Source organism: Microtus pennsylvanicus, chromosome 11, assembly GCF_037038515.1.
Source record: "Microtus pennsylvanicus isolate mMicPen1 chromosome 11, mMicPen1.hap1, whole genome shotgun sequence".
In the NCBI taxonomy this organism is placed as follows: domain Eukaryota; kingdom Metazoa; phylum Chordata; class Mammalia; order Rodentia; family Cricetidae; genus Microtus; species Microtus pennsylvanicus.
The window spans coordinates 36,356,916-36,373,265 of record NC_134589.1 but is presented as its reverse complement, the minus strand read 5'-3'; the positions used below and the strand labels follow the sequence as shown (position 1 = coordinate 36,373,265).

Sequence of the window (16,350 nt, the reverse complement as noted above, 5' to 3'; positions counted from 1 at the left end):
GGAATCTGTAGCTTTTCACAACATTAGTATTTCACACACTCAGGGAAGATCAAGGAAGTCAATACACAGGGCTAACACACATATATATGGATCACCATTTGTGACAGACAGAGACAGTAATGGGGAAAGGACAATCTGCTGAAGAAATGGTACCAGGTCAACTATATGTGCACATGGGAAGAGTGAAGTCTGATTCCTTTCTTGTACCATCAACAAGTTAATTTTAGGACTCTAGATCTAAAAGTGAATGGTTAAGTAAAGTATCCAGAGGCGATCTTCTTAGAAGAGTATTTTCATAACCGATACGAAAAACTCCTTCAAACTAAATACAAAAACTACTAACAATTAAAAAAAAAAACCACCAAGGAGTTCTTTGGCTGGGTGTGCTAGCACATGCCTGTGATCCCAGCAGTAGGAAGAAACAAAACTGTCAGTTCAATACCAGCCTGAGCTACATGAGTCCCTGTATCATATCAACAAACAAACAGAAATAAAATGAAGTGACATAAACTATCCTTTCCAAGATGCTCTCAGGAAAACAAGCACAGGACGAGAGGAGACCCCTGCATCACAGCTGACCAACATGGGTTATAGTTATAGTACATGAAGAATTTCCTAAGTCAACACTGCCAGACAATTCAATATGAAAATGGGCAAGAACCATAAAAGCAATTTCATACAATGAGGCAATATATTCAAACGGAAACAATTCAAATGCTAGGTGTGTTCATTAAATGTAGACTAGACATATAATGACACATGAATCCAATAAATGTAACAGTTATAGAAATTACCAAGGGATTACTATGCAGCAACACATTACAATTAACCCACTATGAAGGATACTTTCCACTTAATGTGGAGGTCAAAAACAGGTAAACCTGATTATGCTAAAGATGTGAGACCTCCAGATGGCAAGAGGAGCAGGGGCAGCAGCTGGACTAACACCTCCAAGTCATGACTTTTATCTAGTCACACGTCTCATCAGTGACTTCAATACTGAGGAAGAGCCTTGACAGGGGTATTCTAAATGGCTCTGCGGTCAGTTCTGCCTTCTGTCGTGCGACTTTTTGTCAGTATTAACATTTTACTCAGCGTAGAAGAATGTGGAACTGTTCTCTAGACACCAAGAAAAATTTAAAGGTAACATACCAATTGCTATAGATCGCAAATATAATTTCTCAGCATTTTCATATTGATTCATGTCGTAATTATATAAAGATGCCAGATGTCCCACTGAAAGGGCGACTTCATAATCTTCTTGACCAAGAAGCTGCTCTTTAATCTGAATTGCTTTTATGTGCATTTCTTCAGCTTCCTGAAAAATAGAACAAAAGGAACATTAGATTGCACCTTTTCTTAGGACAACAATTTACTGAGCAAGTTTGTTTTAAATATCAACCACAGCTCATGAATGCCATTAGGCAGTAAGATCAAAGAAATCCTATTCGTTTTCCAAAAGCTGCACTACACACAAGCTGATGACAGTAACAGTCCTGAAGCCTGAAGTGATGAAGGTAAACACTAAACAAACATCCTAAGCTGGGTGTTGCAACAACAGGCAGACAGGCAGGAGGAGTAATAAATAGCTCAAAGTCAACCTGCACTAGAAAAACCAAACCTATTAAAAAAAGAGCAGTAAAGGGCCTTTTCAAACGAACACGAAGACAGGTATGATACCTTTAAATCCAGCAGAGACAGATGGATCTCTGAGTTGGAGGCCAGTCTGATCTACATAGCAAGACCCTGTCTCAAAAAAGAAAAGAATTTGAATAACCACTCCCCAAAATTAATTTAAACTTATTAAGACAGTATTAACTTATGCAGACATGTGCCTGAGAATACGAGGATGTGTGTGCCGAGTCTTCCAAGTGTTACACTTGAAGGAATGTACCGCTAGGACTGATTAGAACCAAAAATTCTAAGAGAAAATTAGTGTGTGTTGCTAGATTTTGTAGCTCCTAATTCTTAGTAACCATATAACAACTCTAATGTCATTATACTCACTAAGAACTATGACTGAAGCCTAACTACAATACCAGCTTTTTGGATCTGAAGTCTTGCTTTTCTTTCATGTCTTGAATATGTAATTTCATTTTTAATTTCACTATAGTGTTTTTACACTACCTATCTTCTCAGTTCCTTTGTGGAGTTAGGTAAAATTAATACAAATGTATACTTTACTATTTAAGATTACTGAAGATTTATTTTATGTGTGTGTGTGTGTGTGTGTGTTTCCGTAACAGGGTTTCTCTGTGTATCCCTGGCTGTTCTGGAACTCGGTTGTAGACCAGACTGGCCTCCAACTCAGAGATCCACCAACTTCTTCTGCCTCCAAAATTCTGAGATTAAGGTGTGCGCCACCACCACCCTGCTATAGTTATTATTTTATATTTACTAATTACTTAGAGATAAAAGAATATAGGATCCCCTTTACCTTAAATTTTCTCATTGACTGGTAAAGTCTTCCGAGGTTACCATAGTGTTTTGCAGTCTGTACATTAAATTCTCCGAAAGCTTTCTTAGCTAGCTGGAGTGAAGACAAGTGCAAGTCGTGTGCTTCCTGAAGCAGCCTCTGTTCCGTCTCCTTGTTATGACAGTCAATTGCAATCTCCTCTAAGATAAGTGCTGAACAGAGAAAGCGATAAATTAGGAAACTCAAAATCCGTTTTCTAAAGGGACAACATTCAACTGAAAACTAAAGACTGTAGTATTTACTAAGTATTGAATACGTAACTGACTGGGATTCAGAACTGGCCAAGATCAGAGTATTCTACATTTAAGGTTTTTTTTTCTTCCTTCTGAGCTGGGCTCTCGATATATAGCCCGAGCTGGGTTTGAATTTATGGCAATCCTCCTGCTTCAACTTTCTATGCTGGGATTCCAAGTGTGTGCCACTGTGCTAAGCCAAATTACTTCAACAGTACACTTGGGAAAGTCATTCTATTTACACAGTATATTGTTCAAATGAGGGGGAAATGGTGCTCCTTAAATTATTTTTTAGAATCAGCTTCTATTGCAATCGCCTGCTACATTTTATAAATGCCCCCTGGGAATGGCTGTGGGTGTCTATGTGAGCGACTGGGAGGCTGCGGGAGCAGGACTGGGGGTTTAAGGCTAGTCTTGGCTGCAAGACAAGTTTAAGGGCAGCCTGGAAAACATGAGACCTTGCCTCAAAAAACCAAAAAAAGAAAAAGAAGAAAAAAAAAGAAAAAATGAATGCTAGGAGAAGTGAAAATTAAGTTGCACAACTAGCGAGGAGTGCTAGTTTAAGCACGTCTGACAATCCTGAAAGCACCCTTTAGGAAACATAACCTTTAACCAAACAACCAAGACAGTGCTTGCTCCTCTTACTCCATTAACTCAACTGGGTCAAAAGACATTTCAACGTCGAAGTTCCACCCCAGGTTTCCAAATCCACATAAAACCAAGAACACAGACACTGCCGGCACTGCCGGGGACAGAGGCAGTGAAAAGATAGCCACCGTAAGGAAAAGAAGAAAGTGCACGTCTATGTGTGCTGAGAGGGAAACATGCTCAGGGTACAGCAGGAGAAAACATAAAGATAGAAGTTACTTTCTCCAATATTTCTTTACTGTGTGGGTGGGTTTGCTCCACAGCATTCCAACGGAGGTGAGAGAACAATCTGGTGGCAGTCAGTTCTCTCCTACTGCCCACTCCCTCCCTCAGCCATCTCACCAGTCCTTTACTATCTCATTTGAAGAAAGGAATTAAATAACCAGCACAGTGGAGACTCAGTATTAGTGAGGCTTTGTATAACTGATTTTTTTCTTCTTACTACCTAACTTGTTGCTGGTATTAAGGTGAGTTAAGATAACCTAGGATTAGGGTAGTCTCACCCAGGGACATATTTACCACAAGGGTGATCCAGTCGCAACAGAATCAAAGCATTAAGTGAAAGAGCGCTGGTGAGGATAAGCAGAAAAGGTAAAATAAGCAAAGAAAGAATTTGGCAAGAACACTTAAAAGTTGGGGTAAAGGAATACCGCACACTGTAAGCTAGCCTGAACTATGTTACTGTGGACGCGTCTGCATGATTCCTGCATCTTACTCAAAGGGGAGGAGGGAGAAGTAAAATAAACAATCAACAATGTTATTATATCAAAGAGATGAACCACAGGAGTTGAGGAACTATTTTAGTCATATATCCACACAATTTAACAGTCTAACTTTATGCCATATATCAATTTACAACCATCTGAGAATGGTGTAGGTCTTCTTTCTATGTTTTGTTTTCATTGGTTGAATAAAGAAAACTGCCTTGGCCTTTTGATAGGGCAAAATTTAAATACGCGGGGAAAAAGAGAACTGGATACTGGGAGGAAGGAGGCAGGCAGAGAGCTACCTGCCATAAAGCTGCCAGGTCAGACATGCTGAATCCCAGTAAGCCACGAGCTTGTGGTGACATACAGATTTAATAGAAATGGGTTAAATCAAGATGTGAGAGTTAGCCAGTAAGAGGCTAGAACTAATGAGCAAGGCAGTGTTTTAATGAATACAGTTTCTGTGTAATTATTTCGGATGTAAGCTAGCTGGGCTGCCAACGCAGCCTGCCTCGTGCTCCTACTACAAATTGGAGCCCAGCGTGGGTCCCAAACCCACAACCCTGAGATTAAGAGTCTCATGCTAGATTACAAAGGGTACCTTTCACCCTCTTTGAAGAGGCCAAAAGAAGATGATCTTCAGGTAGGATGTGGGTAATGATACCAATGGCTCTTTCTGCATGAAATCTGCAATAGACATAGATAGAGTCTAGTGTTTCTTTTTAGTTAGAAGTGATTTAAAAACCGTAACAACATGTATTACAATACTGACAGAAAGTACTAGGAAAACTACAAAGAATAGAGTTCTGGGGCTGGGGAGATGGCTCAGCAGTTAAGAGCACTGACTGTTCTTCCACAGGACCCATGTTCAGGTTCAAGAACTCACATTGGGTGGCTCACAAACTCTTGTTAACTCCAGTTTCAGAGGATCTGGATGGGCATCTGTATTCGTGTGTGTGTGCATGTACACGTGCGCGCACACACACTCTTTCTGATACATACACATAACGCTTTAAAAAATGAGGTTTTAAGGATCAGAGTTTCCTGTTTTGATGAACTGGAGTCAAATCCAGGATCTCTTTACATGCTAGGCAAGCACTCTGAGCTTCATTCCCAGCCCTAAATTTTCAGTCTATTGTGAATTGAACTTTTAACATCCATTGTATTTTCATCTCTCTCAAAATAAAAGTCCTAATTATCATTACAAGACTGATCTCTGCCACTTCTCTGTCTGACGTCATTTCCTGCCATTCCCACACCAACCCTCTTAGCCTCCAGTCATATACACCTAGCAATTTCTGAAGAAACCCATGCTCTCACCCCAGCAGTGTTTTCCTTCCATGCACGCATGGCTTACTTTCACAGAACAGAGTATATAAAGTCCCTTGGGAAAAAAAAACATTCACTTCCCCGATTTTTCCGTTACCTGTCCATGGGAACACCTGGTTGTCTGTTCACAGCCCAGCCCACTAAACACAAGACAAACTACTTGCCTATTATACCTGTTATTCCCTTAAAAATCAAACTTTTTTTTTTAAAAAAGGTTTATTTTTATCACTTTAAATTATGTATCTGAGTATGGGTATGTGCATGTGAGAAGCCCAGAGGCGAGGTGTTACATTCCCTTGTGCTGGAATTACAGGTTGTTCTAAGACACCAGACATGAGCACTGCAAACCAAACGCAGGTTCTCTGAAAGAACAGTATTCATTCTTAACCACTGAGCCATCTCTTTAGTTCCCCACTCAAAGTTCTTATCTCTGTCTATCTTCAAATTCACTAGTTCTCTTTAGTTTTTAACTAACATGCTGTTTGATTTCTGCACAGAGGGTTTTTGTTTTTTTTTTTTTTGTTTTTTTTTTTTTTGGTTTTTCGAGACAGGGTTTCTCTGTAACTTTGGTGCCAGTCCTGGAACTAGCTCTTGTAGACCAGGCTGGCCTCGAACTCCCAGAGATCCGCCTGCCTCTGCCTCCCGAGTGCTGGGATTAAAGGCGTGCGCCCACCACCACCCGGCTTCTGCACAGTTTTGATATCAGTGACTATACAGGTGCCTTTTCCTTAGCTCTGTTGATTTCTTTCTTTGAGACATGGTTTCATTTGGTGGCCCACTCTGGCCTCAAACTCCTGGCAATCCTGTCTCACCTGAGTGATGGTGTGCTACCATGTTTTTAGTATATTCAGAGTACATCCACCACTGCAACCAATTTTAAGATACTTTTTATCACCTTAAAACAATTCCTAGATACATCTAGCAATCCCCACATTCCTCCAACACCCCAGGTCTAAGAACCATTCACTTTCTATCTCTAGTTGCCTATCTAGCCATATATAAATAAAGCCACACAAACTGTGATCCTTTGTGACTAGCTTCTGTAAGTTAGTATGTTTACAAGGCTCAACCATGCTGGAGGATGAATTTTGTTTAAAATTCCCAGCCTTCAAGGGGAAGCAGGTGGTGCTGGGCAGTGGTGGTGCATACCTTTAATCCTAGCACTTGGGAGGCAGGGGCAGGCAGATCTCTGTATGATTTTGAGGCCAGCATGGTCTATAGAGTGAGTTCTATGATGGCCAGGGTTGCACAGAGAAACTATGCCTTGAAAAGCCAAAAAGAAAGTCTCTGGGGCTTTTTTGTTTGTTTTCTGAAGAAACACAACATTGCTGTGTAATGCTGGTTAGCCTGGAACTCATTGGATAGCCCAGAGTTGCCCTAAAAAAATTTTGGAGGAAAGTGATCAAGAGTCAATTTTCTCCTTCCACCTCACGAGTCTCAGAGATGAACTCAGCTTGTTACACTTGCCAGCAAGTGCCTTGAATTCTTCATCTTCTAGACCCAGCATTGTGCTGGCATTATAGGTATGTCCTACCTGGCCTTCTTTTTGCCTTCATTGTTCCTCCAAAATATTATTGGTTTCCTCGTCTATATCAGATCTAGAGAACTTTCTTTGTAAGGAGTATACACAGAAAATTTGTTATGGTAGCAACAAATCCCCCCCCCATTTTGGGGGGGGGGGGTTCGAGACAGGGTTTCTCTGTAGTTTTTTTTTTTTTTTAAGATTTATTTATTATGTATACAACTTTCTGCCTCCACACGCCAGAGGAGGGAACCAGATCTCTTTACAGATGGTTTGGAGCCACCATGTGGTTGCTGGGAATTGAACTCAGGACCTCTGGAAGAGCAGCCAGTGCTCTTAACCACTGAGCCATCTCTCCAGCGCAAATGTAATCAAGGATTTTTTTAATATTTATTTATTTATTATGCATACAATATTCTGTCTGTGTGTATGTCTGCAGGTCAGAAGAGGGCACCAGACCTCATTCCAGATGGTTGGGAGCCACCATGTGGTTGCTGGGAATTGAACTCAGGACCTTTGGAAGAGCAGGCAATGCTCTTAACCACTGAGCCATCTCTCCAGCCCCCTCTCTGTAGCTTTTGTAGCCTGTTCTAAAACTTGCTCTGTAGACCAGACTGGCCTTGAACTCAGAGATCTGCCTGCCTCTGCCTCCTGAGTCCTGGGATTAAAGGTGTGTGCCACAACTGCCCAGCTGGTAACAAGTTCTTTTGCAACTACTTAAGTCTAATATCATGAAATAGTCATAGGAAACAGATGAACAAATGGGCATGCCTATGACCCATGAAAATAGTTTTCCATGTAGGTCATAGTTCATGGCTGAGGGTTTTAGAGACCATTCTTTGTTGATGGGAATTTTCCTCACTCTTGCAGGCTTAGATATACATTTAAAAGAAGAGCTATAGCCGGGCGGTGGTGGCGCACGCCTTTAATCCCAGCACTCGGGAGGCAGAGGCAGGCGGATCTCTGTGAGTTTGAGGCCAGCCTGGTCTACAAGAGCTAGTTCCAGGACAGGCTCCAAAGCTACAGAGAAACCTTGTCTCAAAAAACCAAAAAAAAAAAAAAAAGAGCTATAGTTTACCCAGTTTTTCTGTTTTCAGAAACAAGTTTGGAGGTTGTTAAATTTGTCACCAAGACAGAAACTATTAATTACTCAAAGAAAAATCACTGAAGGAAATACTGAAAAGAGCTCATTCCGTACAGAAATAAATAAATTTTAATTTGAAACCAAAGGAAGCCTAAATGGATGCCTTAACAACTGAAATGATTTTTAAATGACTTCACACATTTTACCACAGGAAGACAAATTTATCCACACAATACTTACGGACTAGTACACTACAGGGGAACAGTATTATCTCTGTTGGAAAAGGGGGAACTTACAGGGCATTGTCGAACTTCCCAGAGCTGTACTGGTGAACGTAGGAAGAGTAAGCCAAATCTTCATGAGCTGTTGCTACATGAATATTTTTGCCTCCAAACACTGACTGTCGAATGTCAAGGGCTGCCTGAAAGAACCATAGACATTTAGTAATATTGTATACTACTGAAGTTAAATTAACTATCCTCACATTCTCTGTACCTAATCCTTTAAATTTCAAATGGGAAGTCATGCTGGAGTTAAACAAGAGCAGAACCTGAAAGTCACCCCACAACAACCTGGTTCTGTGAAGATAACACCTGCTTTGGGAATTCCATCAGTTGGTTTTTGTAGTAAGGAAACAAAGAGTATGAACAAGGTAACGCTTCACCACAGAGCCATAGCCTCGGCCCTAACAGCTTCTTTTACACCCTTCTTTAAAAGAGAACTGTAAAATAAGAATTATCTTTAATTCCAGTCCTGAAGAGGCAGAGGCAGGTGGATATCTGTGTGTGAGACCAGTCTAGTCTACAGACTGAGTTCCAGGACTGTTATATAGAGAAACCCTGTCCCAAGGGAAAAAAAAAAATCTTTGATACCTTGTCTAGAGCCATTGTACAGGATACCATTTATCTGAAATAATGATTTTAAGGCCTAAAATTATAGCTATCAACCCTTGCTGGCAAAAAGGCAGGTAGACTGACCCTTGATAAATATGCCACAAAGTAAAGCCATCACCTAGGCAACAGAAAGTATGGTGGAATATGGACCCACAGTCTATGATAATAGTCCTGGATGATTCTCTTCAATTCTTAAAACATTTGACTTTTATGTCTTTTACATAACACTTAGTAAAGCAATGGTGAGACCTACAAGAGCAATGGTGAGACCTACAAGAGTAAGGAAGGCCTTTTTATTTTTTTAATTATTTTTACTTTATTGGTGTTTTGCCTGCATATATGCATGTATGTCTGTGTGAAGGTGTCAGATCCCTCGGAGTTGCAGTTAGAGATAGTTGTGCTGGGAATACAACCCAGGTCCTTTGAAGAAAAAAAAAAGCTCTTAACCACTGGGCCTTCTCTCCAGCCCTTCGAAGAGTTATTTTACATAAAATGGCAACAAATATAGGTCAGCAAATCAACTTAGATTAGAAGTAAAGGGAAATAACCACTAACATACCTGATAAATTGCAACAGACTGACAGATATTGTCTACATTGAGTAAGTAGAACCCATAATCTAGCAGCGTATCAGAGTATTTTGGGTGTTTGGATCCAAAATGATCTCTATAAAAAGATAAAGAACTATTAGGATATAAAGTTGAGAAACATATTAAAACAGTATCTTTAATAACAATCACCTACCGTGCCAAATACACTGCATGTTTAATTAATTGTTCTGCCTTCTTAAATTCACGTTTTACTACACAAGCCTAAAGACAAAAAGGGAAATTATTAAACAGTTGATTAGTGCACGACCATTAAGTATAGTTTCAGACCACACTATAATAGTCAATTAAAAAAAGTAAATCGAAGCTGGGCGGTGGTGGCGCATGCCTTTAATCCCAGCACTCGGGAGGCAGAGGCAGGCAGGATCTCTGGGAGTTCGAGACCAGCCTGGTCTACAGAGCTAGTTCCAGGACAGGCTCCAAAAGCTACAGAGAAACCCTGTCTTGAAAAGCAATTAATTAATTAATTAATTTAAAAAAATCGATGATTCTGCTGGGCAAGAGTGGTCATGTCTTTAATTCCAAATTCCAGCACTCAGGAGGCATGGGCAGGCAGATCTCTGAGTTCGAGGCCAACATGTTCTACAGAGTGAAATTCCAGGACAGTCAACAATACACAAAGAAATCCTGTAGCAGAAGGTGGGGGGGGGGGGGTAGCCTCAATTTGTAATTTCTTTCCAAGTCTCGAATACATTTTTAAAGAAATAGATCTGTAAACAACTTGGGAAAATTCTGGTAATTATTTCCAGTATAAATGTTACAACAAAAGTAATTCACAAACTGGTACAAGCCTACCTCTTTATAACACTATACTAAAATGTCAGGGGGAAGATTCAGCATAATATTTTTAAGTACAAATTCCACTTCTGGAATGGGTTACAATGAACTTTTCTCACTTTCTTTATATGAACATATACATGTATATATTTTTAAATATGGTTTTCATGTGTGGGGTATTTGTCTGTATGCATACTAGAAGAAGGTGTTAGATCTAAAATTGGAGTGAGAGGTGTTTGTGAGTTGCCATATGGGTGCTGGGAATCAAATCTGAGTCTTCTGGAAAAGTAGGCAATATTTAACTGCTCGACCATCCCTCCAGTCCCATACTTTAAAATTATTTGTTAATAGCTTATTGTATACACACACATGCACAGGTATGCAAATGAATAGAATGTGTGGCAGTCAGAGGTCAGCTTACAACATTTGGTTCTTTCTTTCTCAAAGAAAGTCTCAAAGGGGCTGAACTCAGGTGTCAGACTTGGTGGCAAGTGCCTTTACCATCTGACTGGACCTTTTTGTTAAACAGCACCTGATGCCGTCCTGGAACTAGCTCTATAGAACAGGTTGGCCTCAAACTCAGAGATCCACCTGTCTCTGCAACCTGAGTTCTGGAATTAAAGGCCACCACTACCAAAACTGCCAGCTTTACTAAAAAAAAATATTTTGAACCATGGGGACTTCTAGTTTTTGAACTCTAAATACCATGTGCATATACAAATTTTGCATGTTGTATTACTTCCTAAAGCATATATTTAATGTTTAAATTAAGCATGCTAATATCTTTTTCTCATATGGATGCCATCTGAGTATTTATGCTGCTATTCACATTCTCTAAAGTAAATAATGGAGACTCAGGCACACTGGAACATGCCTGTAGCCCAAGTAAAACCACAATTTGAGGGTAGTCTTGACTACATAGCAAGTTTAAAGCTAGCTGAAGTTACATACCAAGATCACATCTCAATAAATAACTTTTTACTATTTCATAGAAACAGTGATGTCTTCTAAACCAAAAATCTGCAGTCTTTTTTCCGATTGAAATGACTCAGATAAAAGCAACCAAAATGGAATACTCAAGTTTGAGTAACTTCGATACAAAGAACATATATTAAAGTTCATCAGTGCTTTATTTCAAGGCTTTTGTATACTAAAGCTAACTTTGAGGTACTAATAAATAGCCTCAAAGAATTTTTATACTTATTTACAAAAAAAGAAACTAGAGAAAAATCAAAGGCAGTCTATCAGGTCCAGTATAACAAGCTTTCTCACTGAGAAATGCAATGCAGAAGGAAGGTAAATCCTACAGAAGACAGCCTCGCTCTAGGTCTATGGGTCCACACGATTTCCAATGAGAAACTGAGTTTACTACACAGCTTTAAGGAAGACAAAAATTCAAGCATCAAATATTACTGTGATGTGTACTTCAGTGAGCTCAAACAATTATTTTTACAGGTTTCTTTGATGATGGAAAACTTATGAGGCAGTTTTTTATTTGTTTTTTGAGATAGGGTCTTTCTATGTAGCCCTGGCTGTCCTGGAGCTTGCTATGTAGTCCAGGTTAACCTCAGACACTCACCTGCCTCTGCTTCCCAAGTGCTAGGATTAAGCTATGGAACAGTTTTGATTAGAAACTAAGCACAGAAACTCAGAACACAGATCTAGTCAGTTATCAAAGACTGTTGTTAAAAACATTTTATTTTTAGACATCATATTCACCTTAGAAGCTTGTCGTAAAACATCCACCACAACTTTGACTGGCAAGCCTGCTGTAATTTCCTTCATTGCCTCAACGCACCACTTATACGCCTTTGAAAAAAATTGAGAAGAGAAAGAACTGAAACAAAGTGACAAACTAAATGACAGTGTTTAATGAAATTATTGTATATTTTTCTTACAAGATTTAAAATACTTAAACACACAAAAATATTTATAATTGAAATTTTCTGAGGTAATCTTTTGAAAGTGCTGAGTTGATCACATTATTTCTACTCTTATATCTATATCTTCCTCAAGCAAAGTATGGTGGTACACACCTGTCATTTCAGAGTCAGCGAGGCCACAGCAGCAGGAGTTTCCTGAGCTCAGTGAGCTGGGGGTGAACCTATATATGAATCCTATATCAAAACACTCCTATAGTTTTTATAAATTAAAGATGGGATATATGTTCAGGAAATGAGGTGTGCTCTATATTCTATGTTCCAGAAGCAATTACTGCATACAGCAGCTCCCTGACCCTGCCTTAGCAAACATTCCCCTTCTTCCAGCCCCTCAGTGAACTAAGTATATTTTAAGGCTTCAGTCCTAGACTAGCTTTCACATAGTTTCCTTTCCCTTCTGTAACATTTCAGCTCCTCCCTCCACCCATTTTTCTATCAGTGACAAGGTTCACTATAACCTTGGTTGGCCTAGAGCTCACTATGTAGACCAGGCTGGCCTCAAACTGAGAGAAAGCCAACTGCCTCTGTCTCAGTTGTTAGGATTAAAGGTACACACCATTATACCCAGCTATAATTTTCCCTATTAATTATGTGTTTAGTTGAGTGCCTACTTTATACTGGATATTACAAGCAGTTCATGTTCATTGATACATTTAACTGATAACACAGCACATAGTATGTCTATTATTATGGAAAAGAAAGTTACAGAGGTCAAGTGCAGGCAATGAGCTAGCATCTATGTAATATGAAGCAAAACAAACAAAAATGACCTTTTCCTAGTGATTAGCAGAAGGCAAAAAAACCAAAGTAAGTTACCCTGGATAGACAACTGCTATTATATAAAGAAAGAAGACAGCAAGATAACCCATTTTGGTAAGTTCTGAGCTTAACTGAGAGGTCCTGCCTCAAGCTGGAATAGTGATTGAGATTCCCAATATCATTCTTGAACTTCTGCACACATGTATACAAATGTATACATCCACCTGCCGAAATGTATACATGGTCTCACAAGCATGTGAATAGATATATGCATACTTATGCATACTACACACGCATACATATGAAAAAGGGCTGGAATGATGGCTCAGTGGTTAAGAGTAGCTGCTGGCCTTACAAAGGACCCACATTCTGTTTCCAGCATCCACACTAGATTGCTTACAACCACCTGTAGTAACTGGAGCCCAATACCCTCTTCTAGCCTCCTCTGTACTCATGTACACACGGCAACACACAGACATACATGAAACAATCAAAAATAAATCTATGTTTACATTTAACAAATCTATTTTTAAATTAAAGGCGCATGTCTTTAATCCCAGCACTCAGGAGACAGACACAGATGAATCTCTGTGAGTTCAAGGCCAGCCTGGTCTACAGAGAGAGTTCCAGAACAGCCAGGGCTACAGAGAGAAACCCTGTCTCAAATAAACAAACAAACAAACCCAAAAAGCAAATGAAGTATTTTTCCATTTTGCAATGAAACCTACGACAGGAACCTAGCATGTGAAAGCTGTGAGTGGTGGTGCTTGCCTGCGATCTGAGCAGCACTGATCTAAGCACTCAGGAGCCCGAGCCTCAGGCTACCAAGTCTTGTCTTATCCAAAAAAACAAAGCAACAACCCTGAGGACCACCCAATACCTGAAATGTAACTCAGAAGACAGGTAAGAGAACTGGCTTACCCTGTTCCAATGGGAGCTACCTAGAAACAGTGTGGCACAGGTCGGCAACCCCTGTTGCCCTGATAGAGGAAGACCACAAATTTAAAGGCAGCTTAGGCTACAAAGACCTTGTCTCAAAACAGCAAGCCAACTCACCTCATCATAGTGGCTTTTTGCAAATAGAAGTGCACATAGTTCTCCATAGAGAGCAGCTCTGTTTGCTTGCTGGCCACGCTTTGATAACTTATCCATGTATGTCTGAGCTAACTTAAATGTTTCTTCACCTAGATGATATTTGCAATTTCCATTTCGCACATGAAGCAACCTGAAAAAGACAAAAAAGCTTTTACTTTTGGTACTTCCAGCATAGCGACCCTGATAACTTTTTGTTGTTGTTGTTTTTCAGGACAGGGTTTCCCTGTGTAGCTCTGGAGCCTGTCCTAGAACTTGCTCTGTAGACCAGGCTAGCCCTGAACTCACAGCCTCCCAGCATAAGCCACCACCACCTGGTCCCTGAAAACCTCTTAAAATAATGGTGCAGCACCTAAATGAAAAGACAGTGGACACAAGAAATGAGGCTGCATTAGAAAGAACTTCTATCTACAGCACTGCTGATAATGCTGAGAGCTTCTTGTGATGAATCTCGTCGATTCACTCTGTTCTCTAAATATTCATGTATTTTGTGTATTCAGCGTGTGCTAAACAACAACAACAAAAAAGAATCCTTCTTGTTCCAAATTCAAATACAATGCAGAAAATAGTGAAGAAAATAAAAAATAATCTGACTTATTACACCTACCATTACCGTTCTTTCTCAGTTTTTGGATGTCTGTGTATCACTTCATCAGCTGCCACTGCTCTCATTCATGCTGCTTCCTAAGTGTTCATTTTAGCTTACTGTACCACTAAGGTAAGTTCAATAATGTAACGATGATACCTATTTGTCCTATACCCTCTGTGGCTGAAAATCCTGAGCACACCACACAAAATAATGTTTAATATGCTAACAACCTAATGAGTACGCAAGTGTATCAACATAAAGGCCGCAGTAGACTATACATCTACAGACTATAGGACAAATACTTATCTATTATAGTGCTGGCTGAATGCAATGTCTATTTATAAGGCCACTACATTCTGAAAATGCTCTGGCAATAAAGACATAAAAGACATTTAAAAGAAAACAAAGCAGGGCATTAATATCAGTACTCTAGAGGCAGAGCTAGGTCTAAATAATGAACTGTCAAAACCATGTGAGAAGCAGGCACAGCTAGGCGGTAGAGGCTCTCCATACCTAATAATGTGTGAGGCCCTAAATTCAGTCCCTAGCACTGGAGAAGAGAAAGGACTGGAAGGAAGGAGAATTAATCTCGATACTCTAGATGGTGGGTGGAATGACTATATTTCTGAGCAGGGCAGTCAAGGTTGAGCAGAATATGAACTTAAGAGTAAAGCATCTACAGATAAAAATATTTAAAAAAAAAAAAAAGAAAGAAAAACAGCCGGGCAGTGGTGGCGCACACCTTTAATCCCAGCACTCGGGGAGGCAGAGGCAGGCGGATCTCTGTGAGTTCGAGGCCAGCCTGGTCTACAAGAACAAGTTCCAGGACAGGAACCAAAAGCTATGAAGAAACCCTGTCTCGAAAATTCAAAAAAAAAGAAGAGAAAAAGAAACCAAATCAACTGATCAGAATGAGTCTGAGGCCATATTGGGTACCATAGAAAGACCTTGCATACAAATACAAAATAACAACAGGGCTGAGGATTGTAGTGATATTTTGTTTGTAATCTAACAAATAAATCCTGCCTGAAGATCAGAGTACAGAGCTAAACTACTAGGAAACAGAGGCCAGGCAGTGGTGACACACACCTTTAATCCCAGCACTCCCAGAGGCAGAAAGATCTCTGAGTTCAAGGCCACCCACCTTACACTCAAGATTGATCCAGTCTCAGAGAGCCAGGTAGTGGTGGCTCACACTTTTAATCTCAGTATGTGGGAGTCATACACCTTTGATCCCAGCACTAGGGGGGTGGAGTCAAGGAGGAATACGACTGGAGGGAGAGAGGAATATAATGTAGGAGGAAACAGGAGCTGGAGGAATTCAGTTTGAGGATTCGGCCAGAGAAGCAGTCTGAGGTTCATAGAGAGTGCTTTCACTTTGGGGATTCACGGAGACAAGATCACCCCTTCGGTCTGAGCACTGGCAGAGGTAAGAACTCTCTAGTGGCTGACCGCTCTGCTTCTCTGATCCTTCAGCTTTCACCCGATAGCTGACTCCTGGTTTTTATTATTATTATTAAGAACAATTAGAATTCATGCTACAGAGCATGTGGCTCAGCTGGTAGTATGGCTATTTTGCATGCATGATACTGATGTGGGATGTCTCTCTGTATGCTGTGGCTATGTTATTACCATTGGTTAATAAAGAAGTTGTTTTGGCTAACAGCCAGGCAGAATAGAGTCTGGTGGGAAAT

General features: G+C 40.1%; 1 protein-coding gene across 1 annotated transcript in view; it reads right to left on the bottom strand.

Annotated features, from left to right (window-relative positions):
* The window catches only part of Appbp2 (amyloid beta precursor protein binding protein 2), a 40,422-nt gene that overhangs the window by 2,549 nt on the left and 21,523 nt on the right, over positions 1 to 16,350 (bottom strand). The window contains exons 5-12 of the mRNA XM_075991242.1: positions 14,032 to 14,200; positions 11,996 to 12,085; positions 9,636 to 9,703; positions 9,452 to 9,557; positions 8,296 to 8,420; positions 4,666 to 4,751; positions 2,438 to 2,628; positions 1,153 to 1,318 (exon numbers count right to left, since the gene is read on the bottom strand). Of these exons, the coding sequence (XP_075847357.1) occupies positions 1,153 to 1,318; positions 2,438 to 2,628; positions 4,666 to 4,751; positions 8,296 to 8,420; positions 9,452 to 9,557; positions 9,636 to 9,703; positions 11,996 to 12,085; positions 14,032 to 14,200 (1,001 nt within the window). The remainder of the gene's footprint in view (positions 1 to 1,152; positions 1,319 to 2,437; positions 2,629 to 4,665; positions 4,752 to 8,295; positions 8,421 to 9,451; positions 9,558 to 9,635; positions 9,704 to 11,995; positions 12,086 to 14,031; positions 14,201 to 16,350) is intronic.